Source organism: Lampetra fluviatilis, chromosome 65 (genome assembly GCF_964198595.1).
Source record: "Lampetra fluviatilis chromosome 65, kcLamFluv1.1, whole genome shotgun sequence".
Classification (NCBI taxonomy): domain Eukaryota; kingdom Metazoa; phylum Chordata; class Hyperoartia; order Petromyzontiformes; family Petromyzontidae; genus Lampetra; species Lampetra fluviatilis.
Window position 1 is genome coordinate 5,215,525 of NC_136339.1, and position 21,126 is coordinate 5,236,650.

Genomic DNA, 21,126 nt, shown 5'->3' on the forward strand with positions numbered 1-21,126 from the left:
TCCCTCCTCATCAACTCGCTCTCCCCTCCCCTCCCCCCCCAGGTGCTGTCCCTCCTCATCAACTCTCTCCCCCCCTCCCTCTCCCCCCCCCCCTTCCCCCCCAGGTGCTGTCCCTCCTCATCAACTCGCTGTACCCCGCGGGGTCGGGCCCCATCAAGAAGGTGCAGCCTTCCACGATGGCCTTCAAGCAGATGGAGCAGATCTCCCAGTTCCTGAAGGCCGCCGAGGCCTACGGAGTCAGCACCACCGACATGTTCCAGACGGTCGACCTGTGGGAGGGTGAGTTCCCGAACCGACGGTGACGACGCTGCGTCATTCTCCCACCCCTCTCTCTCACCGTGTGTGTGTTTTGGGGCCTTTAAAAGGCTTCGGGGAGGTCAGGATCGAGCCCATGACCTCCTGCAGACCTGTAGACTCGCATAGAGACCCATAGACTCGCATAGAGACTCATAGACTCGCACAGGGACCCATACACACACAAAGACCCATAGACACACACACAGACCCATAGACTCTCACGGAGACCCATAGACTCTCACGGAGACCCATAGACTCTCACGGAGACCCATAGACTCACATAGAGACCCATAGACACACACACAGACCCATAGACTCTCACGGAGACCCATAGACTCACATAGAGACCCATAGACTCACATAGAGACCCATAGACTCACATAGAGACCCATAGACTCACATAGAGACCCATAGACTCACATAGAGACCCATAGACTCACATAGAGACCCATAGACTCACATAGAGACCCATAGACTCACATAGAGACCCATAGACTCGCATAGAGACCCATAGACTCACATAGAGACCCATAGACTCGCATAGAGACCCATAGACTCGCACACAGACCCATATACCCACACATACACACACACAGACCCATACACACACACACGGAGACCCATAGACACACCCATATATACACACACAGACACACCCATAGACTCTCACAGATGAGGAAGTTTTTTTTTGGGCCTTTTCGAGTTTCCCAAGTTCCGCCTCTGAGCGGGGACTGCCCGCAACACTTCCCGGGGTTGACCAACTACAAAGACAAAGGCCCCACAAGCCCCCCAGGTAGCCTGTACGCACGCGTTTGGGGCAAGTGCCCTTAGCGAGCAGCAGCAGCACCCTACGAAGGCCGGCACGGGGGGGGGGGGGGGGTCACCTGCCCCGGCCGCCTTTGTCTTCCCGACCTGCCGATGTTTTAGGCCAAGTCTACCTAGTGGAGAGAGAGGGGGTCCGCCACCGGTTCGGATAATCGCCATCACCATCGTCGGTGGTGGCCGTGAGCCGTACTCGCACACAAGCTGCGCGAGTTTTTGTTTGTGATAATTGTTTTTTTACCCTTCTATCTGGCAACAAAACTGACACTTTTGTTTACAAGGAGTCATGTTTGCATAGACCACAATACCTGCAGTCATAATGCAAAGAAAAACACGCAACTCTGATAATGTATGCACTGTCCTTGAAGTTGATTGGTCCACACCCGAGACAGCTTTCCTTAGAGCCCAGTCTCACATGGTGTTGGACCAGATGACGCCAAAAGGCGCACAACTCAAAGACAGCGCACTATCAGAGTATGAGAGCTCGGGGTGAAGCATTTACACCATTGGAACCTCATTTGCCAGTAGCAAAATATAATTGGTTTTTTACCCTTTTATCTGGCAACAAAACTGACACTTTTTTTTACAAGGAGTCATGTTTGCATAGACCACAATACCTGCAGTCATAATGCAAACAAAAACACAACTCTGATAATGTATGCACTGTCCTTGAAGTTGATTGGTCCACACCCTAGACAGCTTTCCCCCTCTCGCCCCGCCCCCATCAACCTCTCCTCGCCCCTCCCCCTCGTCGCCCCCCCCCTGCTCACCCCCTGACCTCTCACCTCTGACCTCTCTCACCCCTGACCCGGTCCAAGCAAGGACCTGGCGTCTGTGCAGAGGACCCTGATGGCGCTGGGCTGCATCGCCGTTCTCACCTCTGACCTCTTTCCCCCTGACCTCTCACCTCTGACCGCTCTCCCCCTGACCTCTCACCTCTGACCCCGTCCAGGCAAGGACCTGGCGTCTGTGCAGAGGACCCTGATGGCGCTGGGCTGCATCGCCGTTCTCACCTCTGACCTCTTTCCCCCTGACCTCTCACCTCTGACCGCTCTCCCCCTGACCTCTCACCTCTGACCCCGTCCAGGCAAGGACCTGGCGTCTGTGCAGAGGACCCTGATGGCGCTGGGCAGCATCGCGGTGACCAAGGACGACGGCCTCTACCAGGGGGACCCCGCCTGGTTCCACAAGTGAGCACAGCAGTCTGTGTGTGTGTCTGTGTGTGTGTGTGTCTTTGTGTGTCTCTGTCTGTGTGTGTCTGTGTGTGTCTGTGTGTGTCTGTGTGTGTGTCGCTCTGTGTGTGTGTCTGTGTGTGTCTCTCTGTGTGTCTGTGTGTGTGTCTCTGTGTGTGTGTCTCTGTCTGTCTCTGTGTCTGTGTGTGTCTCTGTCTGTCTGTGTGTGTCTGTGTGTCTGTGTCCGTGCGTGTGGGGAGCGGTAGTGTGGTGGTTAGCCCTACGTTGCGCTATGAACCCGGCGACACGGATTCGATTCTCGCTCACGGCCAACACCAGTGACGATTATCTGAACCGGTCCCGGGCCTCCCCTAGGTCGACTCAGCCTCAAATTAGTACCTGGTGCGGTGTGTAAACATCGCCACTGGGGAGACAAAGGCGGTCGGGCGTGGTGCTGGCCACCCACCCCCTCGTGTGCCGTGCCAGCCTTCATAGGTGCTACTCGCTAACAGCACTTGCCCCTACAGTCTGTTCAGGCTATATGGGGGATCTTTTATCTTTGTGTGTCTGCGTGTGACTCAAAGTCTGCGTGTGACTCACAGTCTGCGTGTGCAAACAGCACTTTCCCAATAGAAATGCGCGATTTCTCGCGTCTGTGTGCGTCCTAAGTGCGTTTGTGAGTGTGTGCGTGTGTGGACTGTCTGTCTGTGTGTCTGCTATATATGAGTGTGTGTGTGTGCGTGTGCTAACAGTACTTGCCCCAACAGTCTGTTCAGGCTACACGGGGGATCTTTGTGTGTGTGTGTGTGTCTCTGTATGTGTGTGTTTGACTGTCTGTGTCTGTGTGTGTGTGTGTTTGACTGTCTGTATGTGTGTGTTTCTGTGTGTGTGTTTGACTGTCAATGTGTGTGTGTGTGTCTCTGTGTGTGTGTGTGTGTGTTTGACTGTGTGTGTGTGTGTCTCTCTCTCTGTGTGTGTGTGTGTCTGTGTGTGTGTGTGTGTGTCTCTCTCTCTGTGTGTGACTGTGTGACTGTCTGTCTGTGTGTGTGTCTCTGTGTGTGTGTGTCTCTCTCTGTGTGTGTGTGTTTGACTGTGTGTGTTTGACTGTGTGTGTTTGACTGTGTGTGTTTGACTGTGTGTGTTTGACTGTGTGTGTTTGACTGTGTGTCTCTGTGTGACTGTGTGTCTCTGTGTGACTGTGTGTCTGTGTGTGTGTGTGTCTGTGTGTTTGTGTGTGTGTGTGTGTCTGTGTGTGTGTGTGTCTCTCTCTCTGTGTGTGACTGTGTGACTGTCTGTCTGTGTGTGTGTCTCTGTGTGTGTGTGTCTCTCTCTGTGTGTGTGTGTGTGTTTGACTGTGTGTGTTTGACTGTGTGTGTTTGACTGTGTGTCTCTGTGTGACTGTGTGTCTGTGTGTGTGTGTGTCTGTGTGTGTGACTGTGTGTGTGTGTGTTTGACTGTGTCTCTCTCTCTCTGTGTGTGTGTGTGTCTGTGTGTGTGTGTGTGTTTGACTGTGTGACTGTCTGTCTGTGTGTGTGTCTCTCTCTCTGTGTGTGTGACTGTGTGTGTGTGTGTGTCACTGTGTGTGTGTTTGTTTGACTGTGTGTGTGTGTGTCTGTGTGTGTGTCTCTGTGTGTGTGACTGTGTGTGTGTCTCTCTCTCTGTGTAGGTGTGTCTCTGTGTGTGTGTGTTTGACTGTGTGTGTGTGTGTCTGTGTGTGTGACTGTGTGACTGTGTGTGTGTGTGACTGTGTGTGTGTGTGTCTCTGTGTGTGTCTGTCTTTGACGGGGGATCTGTAATCTCTGCCGTGCGTCTGTTGCAGGAAGTCTCAGGAGAACCGCCGCGAGTTCTCCGAGGACCAGCTGAAGCAAGGCCAGAACGTGATCGGCCTGCAGTACGGCACTAACAAGGGCGCCTCGCAAGCCGGCATGACGGGATATGGCCGCCCACGCCAGATCCACAACTGAGGCCTTCCCCACCGGCGACTTTGACGGCGCAAGGCCGCGGCGCGAGCGGGTGGGGGCCGGGTGACCTGGGGGGGGGGGGCGGGGGGGGTCAAAGGGCGGCTACTAGGGGAACCTGTCCATCGGTTGTGGCATTCGACCGGGCGGGCTAAGGCCACCGGTCAACTACGTGAACGGGCCGCCGGGTGAATGATTCGACCGGTGGACTGGTTGACTGGTGGACTAGTGGACTGATTGACCACTAGTCCACCGGTCAACCAGTCCACCGGACTGGTGGACTGGTTGACTGGTTGACTGGTGAACTGGTTGACCGGTGGACTAGTGGACTAGTGGACTGGTGGACTGGTGGACTGGTGGACTAGGCGACCGATCGATGGACCAGCGGCCGCACGCTCGCCCCACTATTCCACGACATTCCTCGCTGTACGTCGACCGCTCTTGTCGACGCAGCCGACCAAACGCTCCACCAGACGCTCCACCAAACGGCCGGGGACAAAAATAAAAGGGAAAAAAACTAAAAGTAAACCTCGCTCCCATGAACCGTTGGGTGGCTTTCACCAACCGCTCGCCCGCTCGCTCGCCCATCCCCTCGCCCGCTCGCCCGCACTGCCACTCGACCACTCCACCGCTCGGACACTCGCCACCCGCCGGGGCCGCCTGGTGGACCAACGCCCCCCCCTCCCCCCGCTACTCGCCAACATTCCCCACCGCCATGTCCAGTGACCGTGTGGGCAACGATAGTTCTCATACGCGTGTACACACGTGTATACGCACACACGCGTACACACGTGTGTGTGTGCACGCGTGTGTGCGCGTGTGCACGCGTGTGTGCCTGTGCGTGTACACGCACAGATCCACACGCGTGTGCACATAGGTGTGTGTGTACACACGGACAGACACACACGCACACACAAACGTGTGTACACACGCACACACACACACACGCGTGTGCACACACGCACACGCGTACTTGCGCTCGCTAACGTGTTTACACGCGGGGATAAAGACAGTCTTACGTGAACACGCACAGGTGTGTACACACACACACACCAAGACAGAGATCCCCCGTGTAGCCTTCACAGGCTGTTGGGGCAAGAGCAGCACCTATGAAGGCTGCCGGCACTGTGGCACACGAGGGGGGGGGGGGTGGGTGGTCAGCACCACGCCCGGCCGCCTTTGTCTCCCCAGTGAACGATGTTTACTACACACCGCTACACCGGGGACTCATTTTAGGCCGAGTCGACCTAAGGGAGGCCCAGAACCGGTTCAGATGTTCGTCACTGCTGTGGGCCGCTGGGTTCTTAGCGCAGCGGCGTGTCCTAACCGCTGTGCCACCGCTCTCCCCACACAAGACACAGACAGAGACACACACACAGACACACGCACACAGAGACACACACAGACAGAGATACACACACGCACAGAGACACGCACAGAGACACACGCACAGAGACACACGCACAGAGACACGCACAGAGACACACGCACAGAGACACACGCACAGAGACACACGCACAGAGACACACGCACAGAGACACACGCACAGAGACACACGCACAGAGACACACGCACAGAGACACACGCACAGAGACACACGCACAGAGACACACGCACAGAGACACACGCACAGAGACACACGCACAGAGACACACGCACAGAGACACACACACACAGACACACACACACAGACACACACACACAGACACACACAGAGAGACACACACACACAGAGAGACACACACACAGAGAGACACACACACACAGAGAGACACACACACAGAGAGACACACACACAGAGAGACACACACACAGAGAGACACACACACAGAGAGACACACACACAGAGAGACACACACACAGAGAGACACACACACAGAGAGACACACACACAGAGAGACACACACACACAGAGACACACACACACAGAGACACACACACACAGAGACACACACACACAGAGACACACACACACAGAGACACACACACACAGAGAGACACACACACAGAGAGACACACACACACATTGTTACACACGCAGACACACACACTGACACACACACTGACACACACACTGACACCCACTTCCCTTCTAAGCTCGCTGCCTTCCACAACGGAATTCGCGATTTCGCCCCAATCTCCACTCGACTCAATTATCGAGCCAGCCGATTAAGATCATCTACCCCCCCCCTCATCCCACGTGACCACCTCCCACCCACCCACTAATGACCCCCAGCAGTAATTAACCCAGCCACGCCAATTAACCCCGCCGACAAACTCGACCCTTGACCCCTTGACCCCTTGACCGCCATGCGTGACGCTGGCCCGGCATGCTGTCCGTCACGTGACGGCCTGCGTAGGTGCTGCCCGCTAGCAGCACTTGCCCCTGCAGTCTGCCACAGGCTGTACGGGGAAGGGAACTTTGTCTGTGTTAGTGTGTGTGTTAGTGTGTGTGTCTGTGTCCGTGTATGTGTAGGTGCCCGCTAGCAGCACTTGCCCCTACAGTCTGTTGAGGCTATACGGGGGATCTTTGTCTTTGTAGCGTGGTGGTTGTTGTTGTCTGTGAACACTCCGCCCCAAAACCGATTGCACGCGCGCCCTTAAACATTCGACGAGACTGGGACATTCCACAGAATTGTGAGAGGCCTCCTACACACACACACAACGACGAGCTCTGTCGAGGCAGGCGCATCGATTAGAGCCACGAGAACGAATTGATCAATAATCGCATCGATCTCCCATCCCATATCCCTCCCCACGTAGCGCTAAAAAGTCTTAAAACGTTGTCGATGATCGTCAAAAAGAATGTGTTTCATCGATCGTATTGGAGAAAACAAAACGGCTCGTTGGTCTGATTGTTCTTATGCTGATAAATACGTAATGAATAGTTTTAATATAATTGGTCTTACCAGCGGAATGGAGTGCAAATAAATAATGGAAAAAACACCCCCCCCCCTTCCCGCATTCCGTCTGAATTATATCTGTGTGATTTCGATTTAAAGCTTCTTTCATGACTGCAGGGATTCATCTTCTTGGTTCTTTCGGTAAAGTCACGTAGAAGGGAGATAATAAAATAATAAAAATAAAACATAATTAAATAATTATTTTTCGATTTAAAGCTTTCGTGGCTGCAGGGATTCATCTTCTTGGTTCTTTCGGTAAAGTCACGTAGAAGGGAGATAATAAAATAATAAAAATAAAACATAATTAAATAATTATTTTTCGATTTAAAGCTTTCGTGACTGCAGGGATTCATCTTGGTTCTTTCGGTAAAGTCACGTAGAAGGGAAGTAATAAAATAAAAAAAACACAATAAAATAATAAAAATAAAGCATAATAAAAATTTAATATGTTTTATTTGTATTATTTAATTTAATATTTTTATATTTTAATATGTTTTATTTTTATTATTTTATTACTTACCTTTTACGTGACTTTACCGAAAGAACCAAGAAGATCTATCTGTGTGTTTAATACTAGCGACGGCGAATGCAAAGGGGAATTGAGTTTGGAGCTGTCTAGGGCTCAGCTCCTGAAAAGAATTGCCCCCCACCCCTACCCCTCGCTGTCTGTGTGGGGGGTAGGTGGGGTGGTCCGTCTATCTTGTTGAAGGGAGGGGTTGTCGCTGGCTAGGAGATGTCAACTCACTCGCCTCGTCTACAGGAGGTCCGTGGGTTCGATCCAGACCCTGACACCTTTTTTTTACAAGGAGTCATGTTTGCATATAGACCACAATACCTGCAGTCATAATGCAAACAAAAAACACAACTCTGTATGCACTGTCCTTGAAGTTGATTGGTCCACACCCGAGACAGCTTTCTTTAGAGCCTAGTCTCACATGGGTTGGACCAGATGACGCCAAAAGGCGCACAACTCAAAGACAATGCACCATCAGAGTATGAGAGCTCGGGGTTAAGCATTTACACCCTTGGAACCTCATTTGCCAGTAAAAAATATGATAATTGTTTTTTTACCCTTCTATTTGGCAACAAAACTGACACCTTTTTTTACATGGAGTCATGTTTGCATTGACCACAATACCTGCAGTCATAATGCAAACAAAAAACATAACTCTCAAAATGTATGTACTGTCCTTGAAATTGATTGGTCCACACCCGAGACAGCTTTTCTTAGAGCCTAGTCTCACATGGCGTTGGACCAGATGACGCCAAAAGGCGCACAACTCAAAGACAACGCACCATCAGAGTACGAGAGCTCGGGGTTAAGCATTTACACCATTTACATATTTACGTGGCGATCTAACCCAACGAAAGCCTCCACAGTGGACAGTTTCAATTCATCAGTGACCCCCTCGTTGGGGTTACGATGACCGCCGATGCCTCGCCCTGCCACCCCCCCCACCCTTCCTCGCCTTGTGAATGTAGCAGCGTGCTCGACTTGGCGATCGTCTCCGTCTGTGTTCAACCCGACGGAATGCGGAAATAAATAAAGGAAAAAAAGCCCTTCAAATGGACATCTCTCTCTGCCTGCCTCTGGATCTGCTCCTGCGTTGATTTACCCCCACCCCCTATCCCCCCCCCTTACCCCTCCCCCCCGCACACAAAGACAAAGATGCCCCCCCCCCCCTCCTCGCCTCGTATAGCCTTCACAGGCTGTTGGGGCAAGTGCTGTTTAGCGAACAAGAAGATCGAGGCGAGGAGACGTTGACTACCTCGCCTGGTGTACAGGAGGTCGTGGGTTCGATCCCGACCCTGACGCCTGCTGCTGCTGTATATTTCGAGTTTGTGTCTCTCTCTCATCATCATCATCACGGTGGCTAGGAGAAGTTAACTACCTCGCCTGGTCTGCAGGAGGTCGTGGGTTCGATCCCGACCCTGACGCCTGCTGCTGCTGTATATTTGGAGTTTGCGTGTCTCTCTCATCATCACACACACACACAGACACTCACACACACAGACACTCACACACCGCAGACACGCACACGCAGACACTCACACACACACTCACACACACACACCGCAGACTCACACACACACACAGACACTCACACACACACACACACCGCAGACTCACACACACACAGACACTCACACACCGCAGACTCACACACACGCAGACACTCACACACAGACACTCACACACCGCAGACACACACACACACCGCAGACAGACAGCACACACACCGCAGACTCACACACACACAGACACTCACACCGCAGACACAGCAGACACACACACACACACCGCAGACAGACAGCACACACACCGCAGACTCACACACACACACAGACACTCACACCGCACACACACACACAGACACTCACACACACACAGACACTCACACACAGACACTCACACACCGCAGACTCACACACACACACAGACACTCACACCGCACACACACACACACAGACACTCACACACAGACACTCACACACACACAGACACTCACACACAGACTCACACACCGCAGACACACACACAGACACTCACACACACTCACACACACACAGACACTCACACCGCACACACACACACAGACACTCACACACAGACACTCACACACCGCAGACACACACACAGACACTCACACACAGACACTCACACACCGCGCACACACACACAGACACTCACACACAGACACACACACACCGCAGACACACACACACACAGACACACACACACACAGACACTCACACACAAACACACACACACCGCAGACACACACACAGACACTCACACCACAGACTCACTCACACACAGACACACACAGACACTCACACGCACACACACAGACTCACACACTTTCACATTCTGCAGACAGACACACTCACACCGCAGACTCGCACACTCTCACACTCTGCAGACAGACTCACACACACAGAGACACACAGCACTCACACACCGCAGACTCGCACACACAGATACACACAGCACTCACACACCGCAGACTCGCACACTCTCACTCTCTGCAGACGCTCTCCGGATGACGCAGAGCACACGCCGACACTTGGAATCCTGCAACTTTGCTGCACGTTTGCAGCACCAAATAAGGCGATACTAGTCAGCGGCATCATCAGCAGCAGCATCATGAAGGGAGCCAGGAAGGGCGTGGGGTGAGTGTGTGCGTGTCTGTGTGTGTGTCTGTCTGTGTGTGTCTGTGTCTGTGTGTGTGTCTGTGTGTGTGTCTGTCTGTGTCTGTCTGTCTGTGTGTGTCTGTCTGTGTGTGTCTGTCTGTGGGGAGCGGTAGTGTAGTGGTTAGCGCTACGCTGCGCTACGAACCTAACGACCCGGGTTCGATTCCCGCTCACGGCCAACACCAGTGACGATTATCTGAACCGGTCCTCGGCCCTCCCCTAGGTCGACTCAGCCTCAAATGAGTACCTGGTGCGGTGTGTAAACTTCGCCACTAGGGAGACAAAGGCGGTCGGGCGTGGTGCTGGCCACCCACCCCCTCGTGTACCGTTCCGGCCTTCATAGGTGCTCGCTAACAGCACTTGCCCCTACAGTCTGTTAAGGCTATATGGGGGATCTTTTGTCTGTCTGTGTGTGTGTCTGTCTGTAGCATCTTCGTCGGTTGGAAACATTTAGGCTGGCCTGCCTACGATCCATGCTGGGTTTAACCTGCAGGCTGGATTGTGTGAGGAGCTCACAAATCCTTGAAAGATCTGGGCAAAGTCCCATCGGTGAGCTCCTCCGGCAGGCAAGGCTGCGTTGGCTGGGTCATGTAGCCCGCATGCCCAGCCACCGCATGCCTAAACAGCTTTTGTTCGGCCGGATCGAGGGGGTTAAACGGGCGCGGCACGGGCTAGAGAAGAGATGGAGTGATGTGGTACAGGAGGACGTGGAGCTGAGTGGACTTGCCGATGACTGGTACCAGCGGTGTCAAGATCGGCTTCAGTGGAGGAGGCTCGTGAAGGACGCTACTGGGCAGTTGGAGGCAGTCGCCCTCCAACAACAACGGAGGGCGGAGGAGCGACGCTCACAACAACGAGCGGAGCGCCGGGTGGCTAAAGCACAGCAAGTTGGCACAGTAGGGGGCACAGGTGGTGCATCAGCCAGTCATCTCGGTCATCTCGGTCAGTCGACCCGTGGCACCTGCTGGGTCTGCCCCGTGACCTCCTGCCAGCGGGCGTTCGACACTTCACGTGGCCTCCTCTTAGCTCGTCTTGTGAGGGACGAGGGGACATTTCCTGAACAATCTCTCCTCGCTCGGAGTGATCACACAGCCATCAGATCACCGAGGGCGACTGTGGCCTGGCACGAGGCAGAGACAATTAGCGAACCACACCCCACCCACACACTCACCCCCACCACCAACACAACCACCACTCACCACCCCCACCACTCACTACCCCCACCACTCACCACTCACCACCACTCACTACCCCCACCACTCACCACTCACCCCCACCACTCACCACTCACCACTCACCACCACTCACTACCCCCACCACTCACCACTCACCACCCCCACCACTCACCACCACTCACTACCCCCACCACTCACCACCACCACTCACTACCCCCACCACTCACCACCACCACTCAATACCCCCACCACTCACTACCCCCACCACTCACCACTCACCACCACCACTCACTACCCCCACCACCACTCAATACCCCCACCACTCACTACCCCCACCACTCACCACCCCCACCACTCACCACCACCACTCACCACTCACCACCACCACTCACTACCCCCACCACCACTCACCACCACCACTCACCACTCACCACCCCCACCACTCACCACCACCACTCACCACTCACCACCACCACTCACTACCCCCACCACCACTCACTACCCCCACCACTCACTACCCCCACCACTCACCACTCACCACCACCACTTACCACCACCTCCACTCACCACCCCCACTCACCACCACCCCCCCCCCACACTTTCACCCCCACCACCACCCCCACCACCACTCACTACCCCCACCACTCACCACCAACTCCACCCACCACCACCACTCACCACCCTCACCCCCTCTACCACCACCACCCCCACCACCCCCCACCACCACTCACCACCACTCACCACCCCCCCTCTCCCACCACCACCACCACCACCACCCCCCCTCTCCCCCCACCACCAGCCCCACTCACCACCCCCCCCTTCTCTCCCACCACCACCACCCCCCACCACCACTCATCACCACCACTCACCACCAGCTCCACTCACCACCACCACTCACCACCTCCTCCACTCACCACCCCCACTCACCCCGCCCCCCCCTCTACCACCACCACCCCCCCCTCTTCCACCACCACCACTACCCCCACCACTCACCACCACCACTCACCACCACCCCCCCCTCTTCCACCACCACAGATGTCCACTTATCTCCAATGTCCCGAAGGGAGCGAGTGCATCGTCCGATCTTTGACCCCCCCCAGGAAGAGGTTCGCAGATTTTGCTGATAACTTTCCTGTTTTTTTGTGAGGTCTTTGGGGGGTGGGTGGGGTGGTAATCCCCATCTTTAACACGCCGTACGCTTTCGCGACCAATATCACCCATAACAGGGCGTCTTTGGGGGTTAGGGCGCGTCTAAACATATAAATGTTGTGTGTGCCGTTAAGCCCGCCGCCACCCGACACGGCCAATTCGTGAGAGAGTTTGTCGCGTGACGACGTCTCCAACGCTTCGTCTGTCCGCCTGGTGATGCTGGCTGTTGTTGTTGTTGTTGTGGTTGTTGTGGTTGTTGTTGTTGTGGTTGTTCTGGTTGTTGTGGTTGTTGTCGTAATTACTGGCAAAACGTCACAAATTGTAAACGTTGCAGTGGGTTAACCCTCCCAACACACAGCGGCTGAGTGCATCATCATGTTCGGGACATCCTCAACAACAACAACAACAACCGCCACTAAGTGGCGGTGACGTCACCACGACGTTTGTGCCAGGCCACGTGCACCTTGAGGCTACCACGTGAAGTGTCGAACGCCCGCTGGCAGGAGGTCACGGGGCAGACCCAGCAGGTGCCACGGGTCGACTGACCGAGATGACCGAGATGACTGGTTGATGCACCACCTGTGCCCCCTACTGTGCCAACTTGCTGTGCTTTAGCCACCCGGCGCTCCGCGAGGGAGTTAACATCTCCTAGCCACCGTGATGATGATGATGATGAGAGAAAGACACGCAAACTCCAAATATGCAGCAGCAGCAGGCGTCAGGGTCGGGATCGAACCCACGACCTCCTGCACACCAGGCGAGGTAGTTAACATCTCCTAGCCACCGTGATGATGATGATGAGAGAAAGACACGCAAACTCCAAATATACAGCAGCAGGCGTCAGGGTCGGGATCGAACCCACGACCTCCTGTAGACCAGGCGAGGTAGTTAACATCTCCCAGCCACCGTGGTAATGAGTGCTGTCACTGTGGATGTCTGCCTGTCGGCTGACCATATTAAACATTTTTCTTCGGACGATCTGGAAATCGCTGCCCGTTCTGAGACGGAGTTTGAGACGCTCCTTCCGAAAACCTTGAACGTGCTACAAAGAGGCGGCGGTGGTGGTGGTGGGGTGGGGTTTGCGGCCTTCCCATTAACCTCACAAAAAAACCACAACACAAGCCACTGCCTGGGTATTTTATTCCGTCAAACCCTCCATCCTCCCACCCACACCCCCTCGAAGCCCCTACGAGGAAGTTGTGGAGAGAGTGGAGGAGTTCCCATACTTGGGCAGTGTACTGACGACCGGCTAACGGTTTGGCAGCAGAGGTCTCACTCCGAATAAGTTGTTAAATATGTGTGTGTTTTATATTATATATATAAATCGGCTGCGTAACGCTGCGTGGAAAGTTGCCTGGCTTGTCGCTTCCATTAGGAACTCTGGGTCCTTGTTGGCCACGGTCATTCCCTCCCTGCACCCTGCACGCATGCGGATTTTGAAGCCCTTTAAAGGAACATCTGCGCCGGTATTGAAATATTCCGGCTGGCTCTGCCTATACGATTCATCCCGGGTTTAACCGGCGGCCTGGATTGCAGATCGATGAGATCACAACGATGCCCGAAAGATCTGGGAAGCAGTCCCCCCATCGTCTTCTTGGTTCTTTCGGTAAAGTCACGTAGAAGGGAAGTAATAAAATAATAAAAATAAAACAATAAAATAATTCTCACGACGTTTCGGCCACAACGCAAGCAGCCGTCCTTCACCTGATGACGGCTGCTTGCGTTGTGGCCGAAACGTCGTGAGAATTGTATTTTATTATGTTTTATTTTTATTATTTTATTACTTCCCTTCTACTTGACTTTACCGAAAGAACCAAGAAGATGAATCCCTGCAGTCACGAAAGCTTTAAATCGAAAGTCCCCCATCGGTAAGGGATGCGTTGGCTGGGTCACGTAGCCCGCATGCCCAGCCACCGCATGCCCCAAGCAGCTTCTGTTTAGCCGGATCGAGGTGTGGGGGCTAAACGGGCGCGGCACGGGCTCGAGAAGAGATGGAGCTGATGTGGTTACGGGAGGACGTGGAGCTGAGCGGACTTGCCGATGACTGGTACCAGCGGTGCCAATATCGGCCTCTGTGGAGGAGGCTCTTGAAGGACGCCACTGGGCAGTTGGAGGAAAACTTAATTTGGAGCTTTCGTGACTGCAGGAATTATTCTTTGGTTCTTTCGGTAAAGTCACGTATAAAGATAAAATAATACATTAATTTAAATACTAGCATACGACGTTTCGATTGCAACACTAGATAAGTATACTAGATTTGTGTTTCTACTTAATTTATACCTGATGGTGATTGCTTGTGTTGCAATCGAAACGTCGTATGCTAGTATTGAATTTAATTTATTATTTTATCTTTATACGTGACTTTACCGAAAGAACCAAAAAAGAACAGTTGGAGGCAGTCGCCCTCCAGCAGCAACAACAACAACAACAACGGGAGGGCGGAGGAGCGACGCTCACAACAACGAGCGGAGCGCCCGGCGGATAAAACGCAACGAGTTGGCACAGTGGGGGAGCGCACTGGGTGGTGCATCGACCGCTCATCTCAGTCGGTCGACCCGTGGCGCCTGCTGGGTCTGTCCGGCGAGAGTGTCGCACGCTTCACGATGATGACCTGGCGATCACCAGCGAAGATGCATTCAGTCGTCTTGTCGAACGGCTGCTGATGGCGATGCAGAGGACCACAATGTCAGGTCCAGGTGGTCAAAGCCTGGATAGAAACCGCGCTCGCAGGAGCGGATGCTCGCGAATGATCATCATCATCGTCGTCATCATCGTCATCGTTGTCATCATCATCGTCATCATCACCATCGTCATCATCATCATCGTCATCGTCATTATCATCGTCATCATCACCATCGTCATCATCATCATCGTCATTATCATCATCATCATCGTCGTCGTCATCATCATCGTCATCATCATCGTCATCATCGTCATCGTTGTCATCATCATCGTCATCATCACCATCATCATCATCATCATCGTCATTATCATCGTCATCATCACCATCGTCATCATCATCATCGTCATTATCATCGTCATCATCATCATCGTCATTATCATCATCATCGTCGTCGTCATCATCATCGTCATCATCATCGTCATCGTCATCATCATCATCGTCATCATCGTCGTCGTCATCATCATCGTCATCATCATCGTCATCGTCATCATCGTCATCATCATCGTCATCATCGTCGTCATCATCATCATCATCGTCATCATCATCGTCATCATCGTCACCATCATCGTCATCATCATCGTCATCGTCATCATCGTCATCATCATCGTCATCATCGTCGTCATCATCATCATCATCATCGTCGTCATCATCATCGTCATCATCATCATTGTCATCGTCATCATCATCGTCATCATCATCGTCATCGTTGTCATCATCATCGTCATCATCATCATCGTCATCATCATCGTCATTATCATCATCATCGTCGTCGTCATCGTCATCATCGTCATCATCATCATCGTCATCATCATCGTCATTATCATCATCATCGTCATCATCGTCATCATCGTCATCCTCGTCATCATCATCATCGTCATCATCATCGTCATCATCATCATCGTCATCATCATCGTCATTATCATCATCATCGTCATCATCGTCATTATCATCATCATCGTCAACATCATCATCATCATCGTCATCATCGTCATCATCATCATCGTCATCATCATCGTCATTATCATCGTCGTCATGGCCCCCGTGTTGTCTCCTTGTTTGTGATTTGGGTTGATTCCGTTCGCTCGACGTCGAACTCCGTAAGGGGTCTCAACCACCACCACCACCATCAACCACCACCACCACCATCAACCACCACCACCATCAACCACCACCACCACCATCAACCACCACCACCACCATCAACCACCACCACCACCATCAACCACCACCACCACCACCATCAACCACCACCACCACCATCAACCACCACCACCACCACCATCAACCACCACCACCACCACCACCACTTCCATCAACCACCATCACCTCCATCAACCACCACCACCATCAACCACCACCACCATCAACCACCACCACCACCACCATCAACCACCACCACCACCACCACTTCCATCAACCACCATCACCTCCATCAACCACCACCACCACCATCAACCACCACCACCACCACCATCAACCACCACCATCAACCACCACCACCACCATCAACCACCACCACCACCACCACCACCACTTCCATCAACCACCATCACCTCCATCAACCACCACCACCATCAACCACCACCACCACCACCATCAACCACCACCATCACCACCACTTCCATCAACCACCATCACCTCCATCAACCACCGTCACGAGTGGAGACAGTTTACATTTTCCTACAGAAGATTCATTGAGTGGAGTTGTGAATTCGTTATCTTAGCGGGTGGTGGGGGTGGGGGAGCAGGGAGCATGCCCCTCCCCTCCCTCCCTCCCTCCCTCCCCTCCCTCCCTCCCTCCCTCTCCCTCTCTCACCCTCCTCCCTCCCTCCCTCCCTCCCTCCCTCCCTTCCTCCCTCTCTCCCTCCCTCCCTCCCTCCCTCCCTCCCTCCCTTCCTCCCTCTCTCCCTCCCCTCCCTCCCTCCCTCCCCTCCCTCCCCTCCCTCCCTCCCTCCCTCCCCTCCCTCCCTCCCTCCCTCCCTCCCTCCCTCCCTTCCTCCCTCCCTCCCTCCCCTCCCTCCCTCCCTCCGGGTCCCGGTGTAAGTGTGTTGACGTGTGTAGGGGGGGAAGACGAATGGTGGTGACTGGGCACGTCCAGTTCGGTGTGAGACGGGGAAGGGTGAAGAGGCGGTGCGGTGGTTGGATGAGATATTTCACCAGACACTCACCAACACTCACCACCAACACTCACCAACGCTCACCAACACTCACCACAACCACTCACCACCAACACTCACCAACACTCACCACCAACACTCACCAACACTCACCAACACTCACCACACAACCACTCACCACCACCTCTACTCACCAACACTCACCACCAACACTCACCAACACTCACCACACTCACCACAACCACTCACCACCACCTCTACTCACCAACACTCACCACCAACACTCACCAACACTCACCAACACTCACCACCAACACTCACCACCATCACTCACCAACACTCACCAACACTCACCAACACTCACCACTCACCAACACTCACCAACACTCACCACCAACACTCACCACCAACACTCACCACCAACACTCACCACTACTCACCAACACTCACCACTCACCAACACTCACCAACACTCACCACCAACACTCACCAACACTCACCACTCACCAACACTCACCACCACCTCCACTCAACTAACACTCACCACCACTCACCACCACCACTCACCCCCACTCACCACCACTCACCACCACCTCCACTCACCAACACTCACCACCACTCAACCACCACCTCCACTCACCAACACTCACCACCACTCACCACCACCTACACTCACCACACCACCACTCACCACCACTCACCACCACCTCCACTCACCAACACTCACCACCACTCACCACCACCTACACTCACCACCACCACACACTCACCACCACTCACCACCACTCACCACCTCCATCCACCACCAACACTCACCCCTCCTCCTCCCCCACTCACCACCACCCCTCCTCCCTCCCTCCCCCACTCACCACCACCCCTCCCTCCCTCCCCACTCACCACCACCTCCCTCCTCCCTCCCTCCCCCACTCACCACCACCCCTCTCTCCCTCCCCACTCACCACCACCACCCACCCTCCCTCCCCACTCACCACCACCCCTCCTCCCTCCCCACTCACCACCACCCCTCCTCCCTCCCTCCCCACTCACCACCACCCCTCCTCCCTCCCCACTCACCACCACCCTCCTCCCTCCTCCCTCACCTCCCCTCCGCCCTCCCTCCCTCCCCCACTCACCACTCACCCTCTCTCCCTCCCCCACTCACCACCTCCCCCACTCACCACCACCCCTCCTCCCTCCCTCTCTCCCTCCCCCACTCACCACCACCCCTCTCTCCCTCCCCCACTCACCACCCCTCCTCCCCCACTCACCACCACCCCTCTTTCCCTCCCCAAATCACCACCACCCCTCCCTCCTCCCCCACTCACCACCACCCCTCCTCCCTCCCTCCCCACTCACCACCACCCCTCCTCTCTCCCTCCCCCACTCACCACCACCCCTCTCTCCCTCCTCACTCACCACCACCCCTCCCTCCCTCCCTCCCCACTCACCACCACCCCTCCTCCTCCCTCCTCCCCCACTCACCACCACCCCTCTCTCCTCCCCACTCACCACCACCCCTCCCTCCCTCCCCACTCACCACCACCCCTCCTCCCTCCCTCCCCCCACTCACCACCACCCCTCTCTCCCTCCCCACTCACCACCACCCCACCCTCCCTCCCCACTCACCACCACCCCTCCTCCCTCCCCACTCACCACCACCCCTCCTCCCTCCCTCCTCCCTCCCCCACTCACCACCACCCCTCTCTCCCTCCCCCACTCACCACCTCCCCCACTCACCACCACCCCTCCTCCCTCCCTCTCTCCCTCCCCCACTCACCACCACCCCTCTCTCCCTCCCCCACTCACCACCCCTCCTCCCCCACTCACCACCACCCCTCTTTCCCTCCCAATCACCCCACCCTCCTCCCTCCCCCACTCACCACCACCCCTCCTCCCTCCTCCCCACTCACCACCACCCCTCCTCTCTCCCTCCCCACTCACCACCACCCCTCTCTCCCTCCTCACTCACCACCACCCTCCTCCCTCCCCCACTCACCCCACCCCTCCTCCCTCCCTCCCCCACTCACCACCACCCCTCTCTCCCTCCCCCACTCACCACCACCCCTCCCTCCTCCCCACTCACCACCACCCCTCCTCCCTCCCTCCCCCACTCACCACCACCCCTCTCTCCCTCCCCCACTCACCACCACCCCTCTCTCCCTCCCCACTCACCACCACCCCTCCTCTCTCCCTCCCCACTCACCACCACCCCTCTCTCCCTCCCCACTCACCACCACCCCCTCTCTCCCTCCCCACTCACCACCACCCCTCCTCCCTCCCTCCCCCACTCACCACCACCCCTCTCTCCCTCCTCACTCACCACCACCCCCTCCACCTACCACTTCCCTCCCTCCCTCCCTCCCCCCCACTCACCACCACCCCTCTCTCCCTCCCCACTCACCACCACCCCTCCTCCCTCCCTCCCCCACTCACCACCACCCCTCTCTCCCTCCCCACTCACCACCACCCCTCCCCCACTCACCACCACCCCTCCTCCCTCCCTCCCCCACTCACCACCACCCCTCTCTCCCTCCCCCCACTACACCCCCCCACCCCTCCCCCCGCGTGTCTCCACATACCGATCCTCCATCATCGTCGTCGTCGGCGTCAAGTGTCGCGCGACAACGCGAGGTCGCACTTTTAGCGCGCGGGCACCACGGTAAATACACACCCCCCCACCACCACTACCCCCCACTACTACCCACCCACTACTACCCACCCCACTACTACCCACCCACTACTACCCACCCACCCTCCACTACCCACCCACCACCACCTCTCACCCACCACCCACCCACCACTACCCACCCACCACTACCCACCCACCAACACCCACCCACCACTACCCCACCCACTACTACCCACCCACCAACATCCATCCACCCTCCACTACCCACCCACCACCACCCTCTCACCCACCACCCACCCACCACTACCCACCCACCACTACCCACCCACCAACAACCCACCCACCACTACCCACCCACTACTACCCACCCACTACTACCCACCCACCCAACATCCATCCACCCTCCACTACCCACCCACCACCACCCTCTCACCCACCACCCCACCCACAACTACCCACTCACCATACCCACCCAACCACCACACCACCCACCACTACCCACCCACCAACACCCCCTCACCAACATCAATCCACCCACCACTACCCACCCACCAACACCCCCCCCACAAACACCCACCACTACCCCCCACCAATACCCCCCCACCACTACCCACCCACTACTACCCACCCACCAACATCCATCCACCCTCCACTACCCACCCACCACCACCCTCTCACCCACCACCCACCCACCACTACCCACCCACCACTACCCACCCACCAACACCCCCTCACCAACATCCATCCACCCACCACTACCCACCCACCAACACCCCCCCCACCAACACCCACCACTACCCACCCACTAACACCCTCCCACCCACCAACATCCATCCACCCACCACTACCCACCCACCACTACCCACCCTACCAACATCCCTACACCAACATCCACCCACCCACTCACTCACCCACCAACTCACTCACCCACCAACTCACTCACCCACCAACTCCACTCACCAATTCACCCACCCACTCACCCCACCACCAACTCACTCACCCACCACACCAACTCACTCACCCACC

General features: G+C 55.4%; 1 protein-coding gene across 2 annotated transcripts in view; it reads left to right on the forward strand.

Annotated features, from left to right (window-relative positions):
• The window catches only part of TAGLN3 (transgelin 3), a 16,295-nt gene extending 10,656 nt beyond the window's left edge, over positions 1 to 5,639 (forward strand). For both annotated transcript variants that reach the window (XM_078882457.1, XM_078882456.1), the window contains exons 3-5: positions 105 to 279; positions 2,207 to 2,309; positions 4,111 to 5,639. In XM_078882457.1, coding sequence (XP_078738583.1) covers positions 105 to 279; positions 2,207 to 2,309; positions 4,111 to 4,255 — 423 coding nt within the window. In that variant the 3' untranslated portion in view covers positions 4,256 to 5,639. The remainder of the gene's footprint in view (positions 1 to 104; positions 280 to 2,206; positions 2,310 to 4,110) is intronic.
• The last annotated feature ends 15,487 nt before the right edge of the window (positions 5,640 to 21,126 follow it).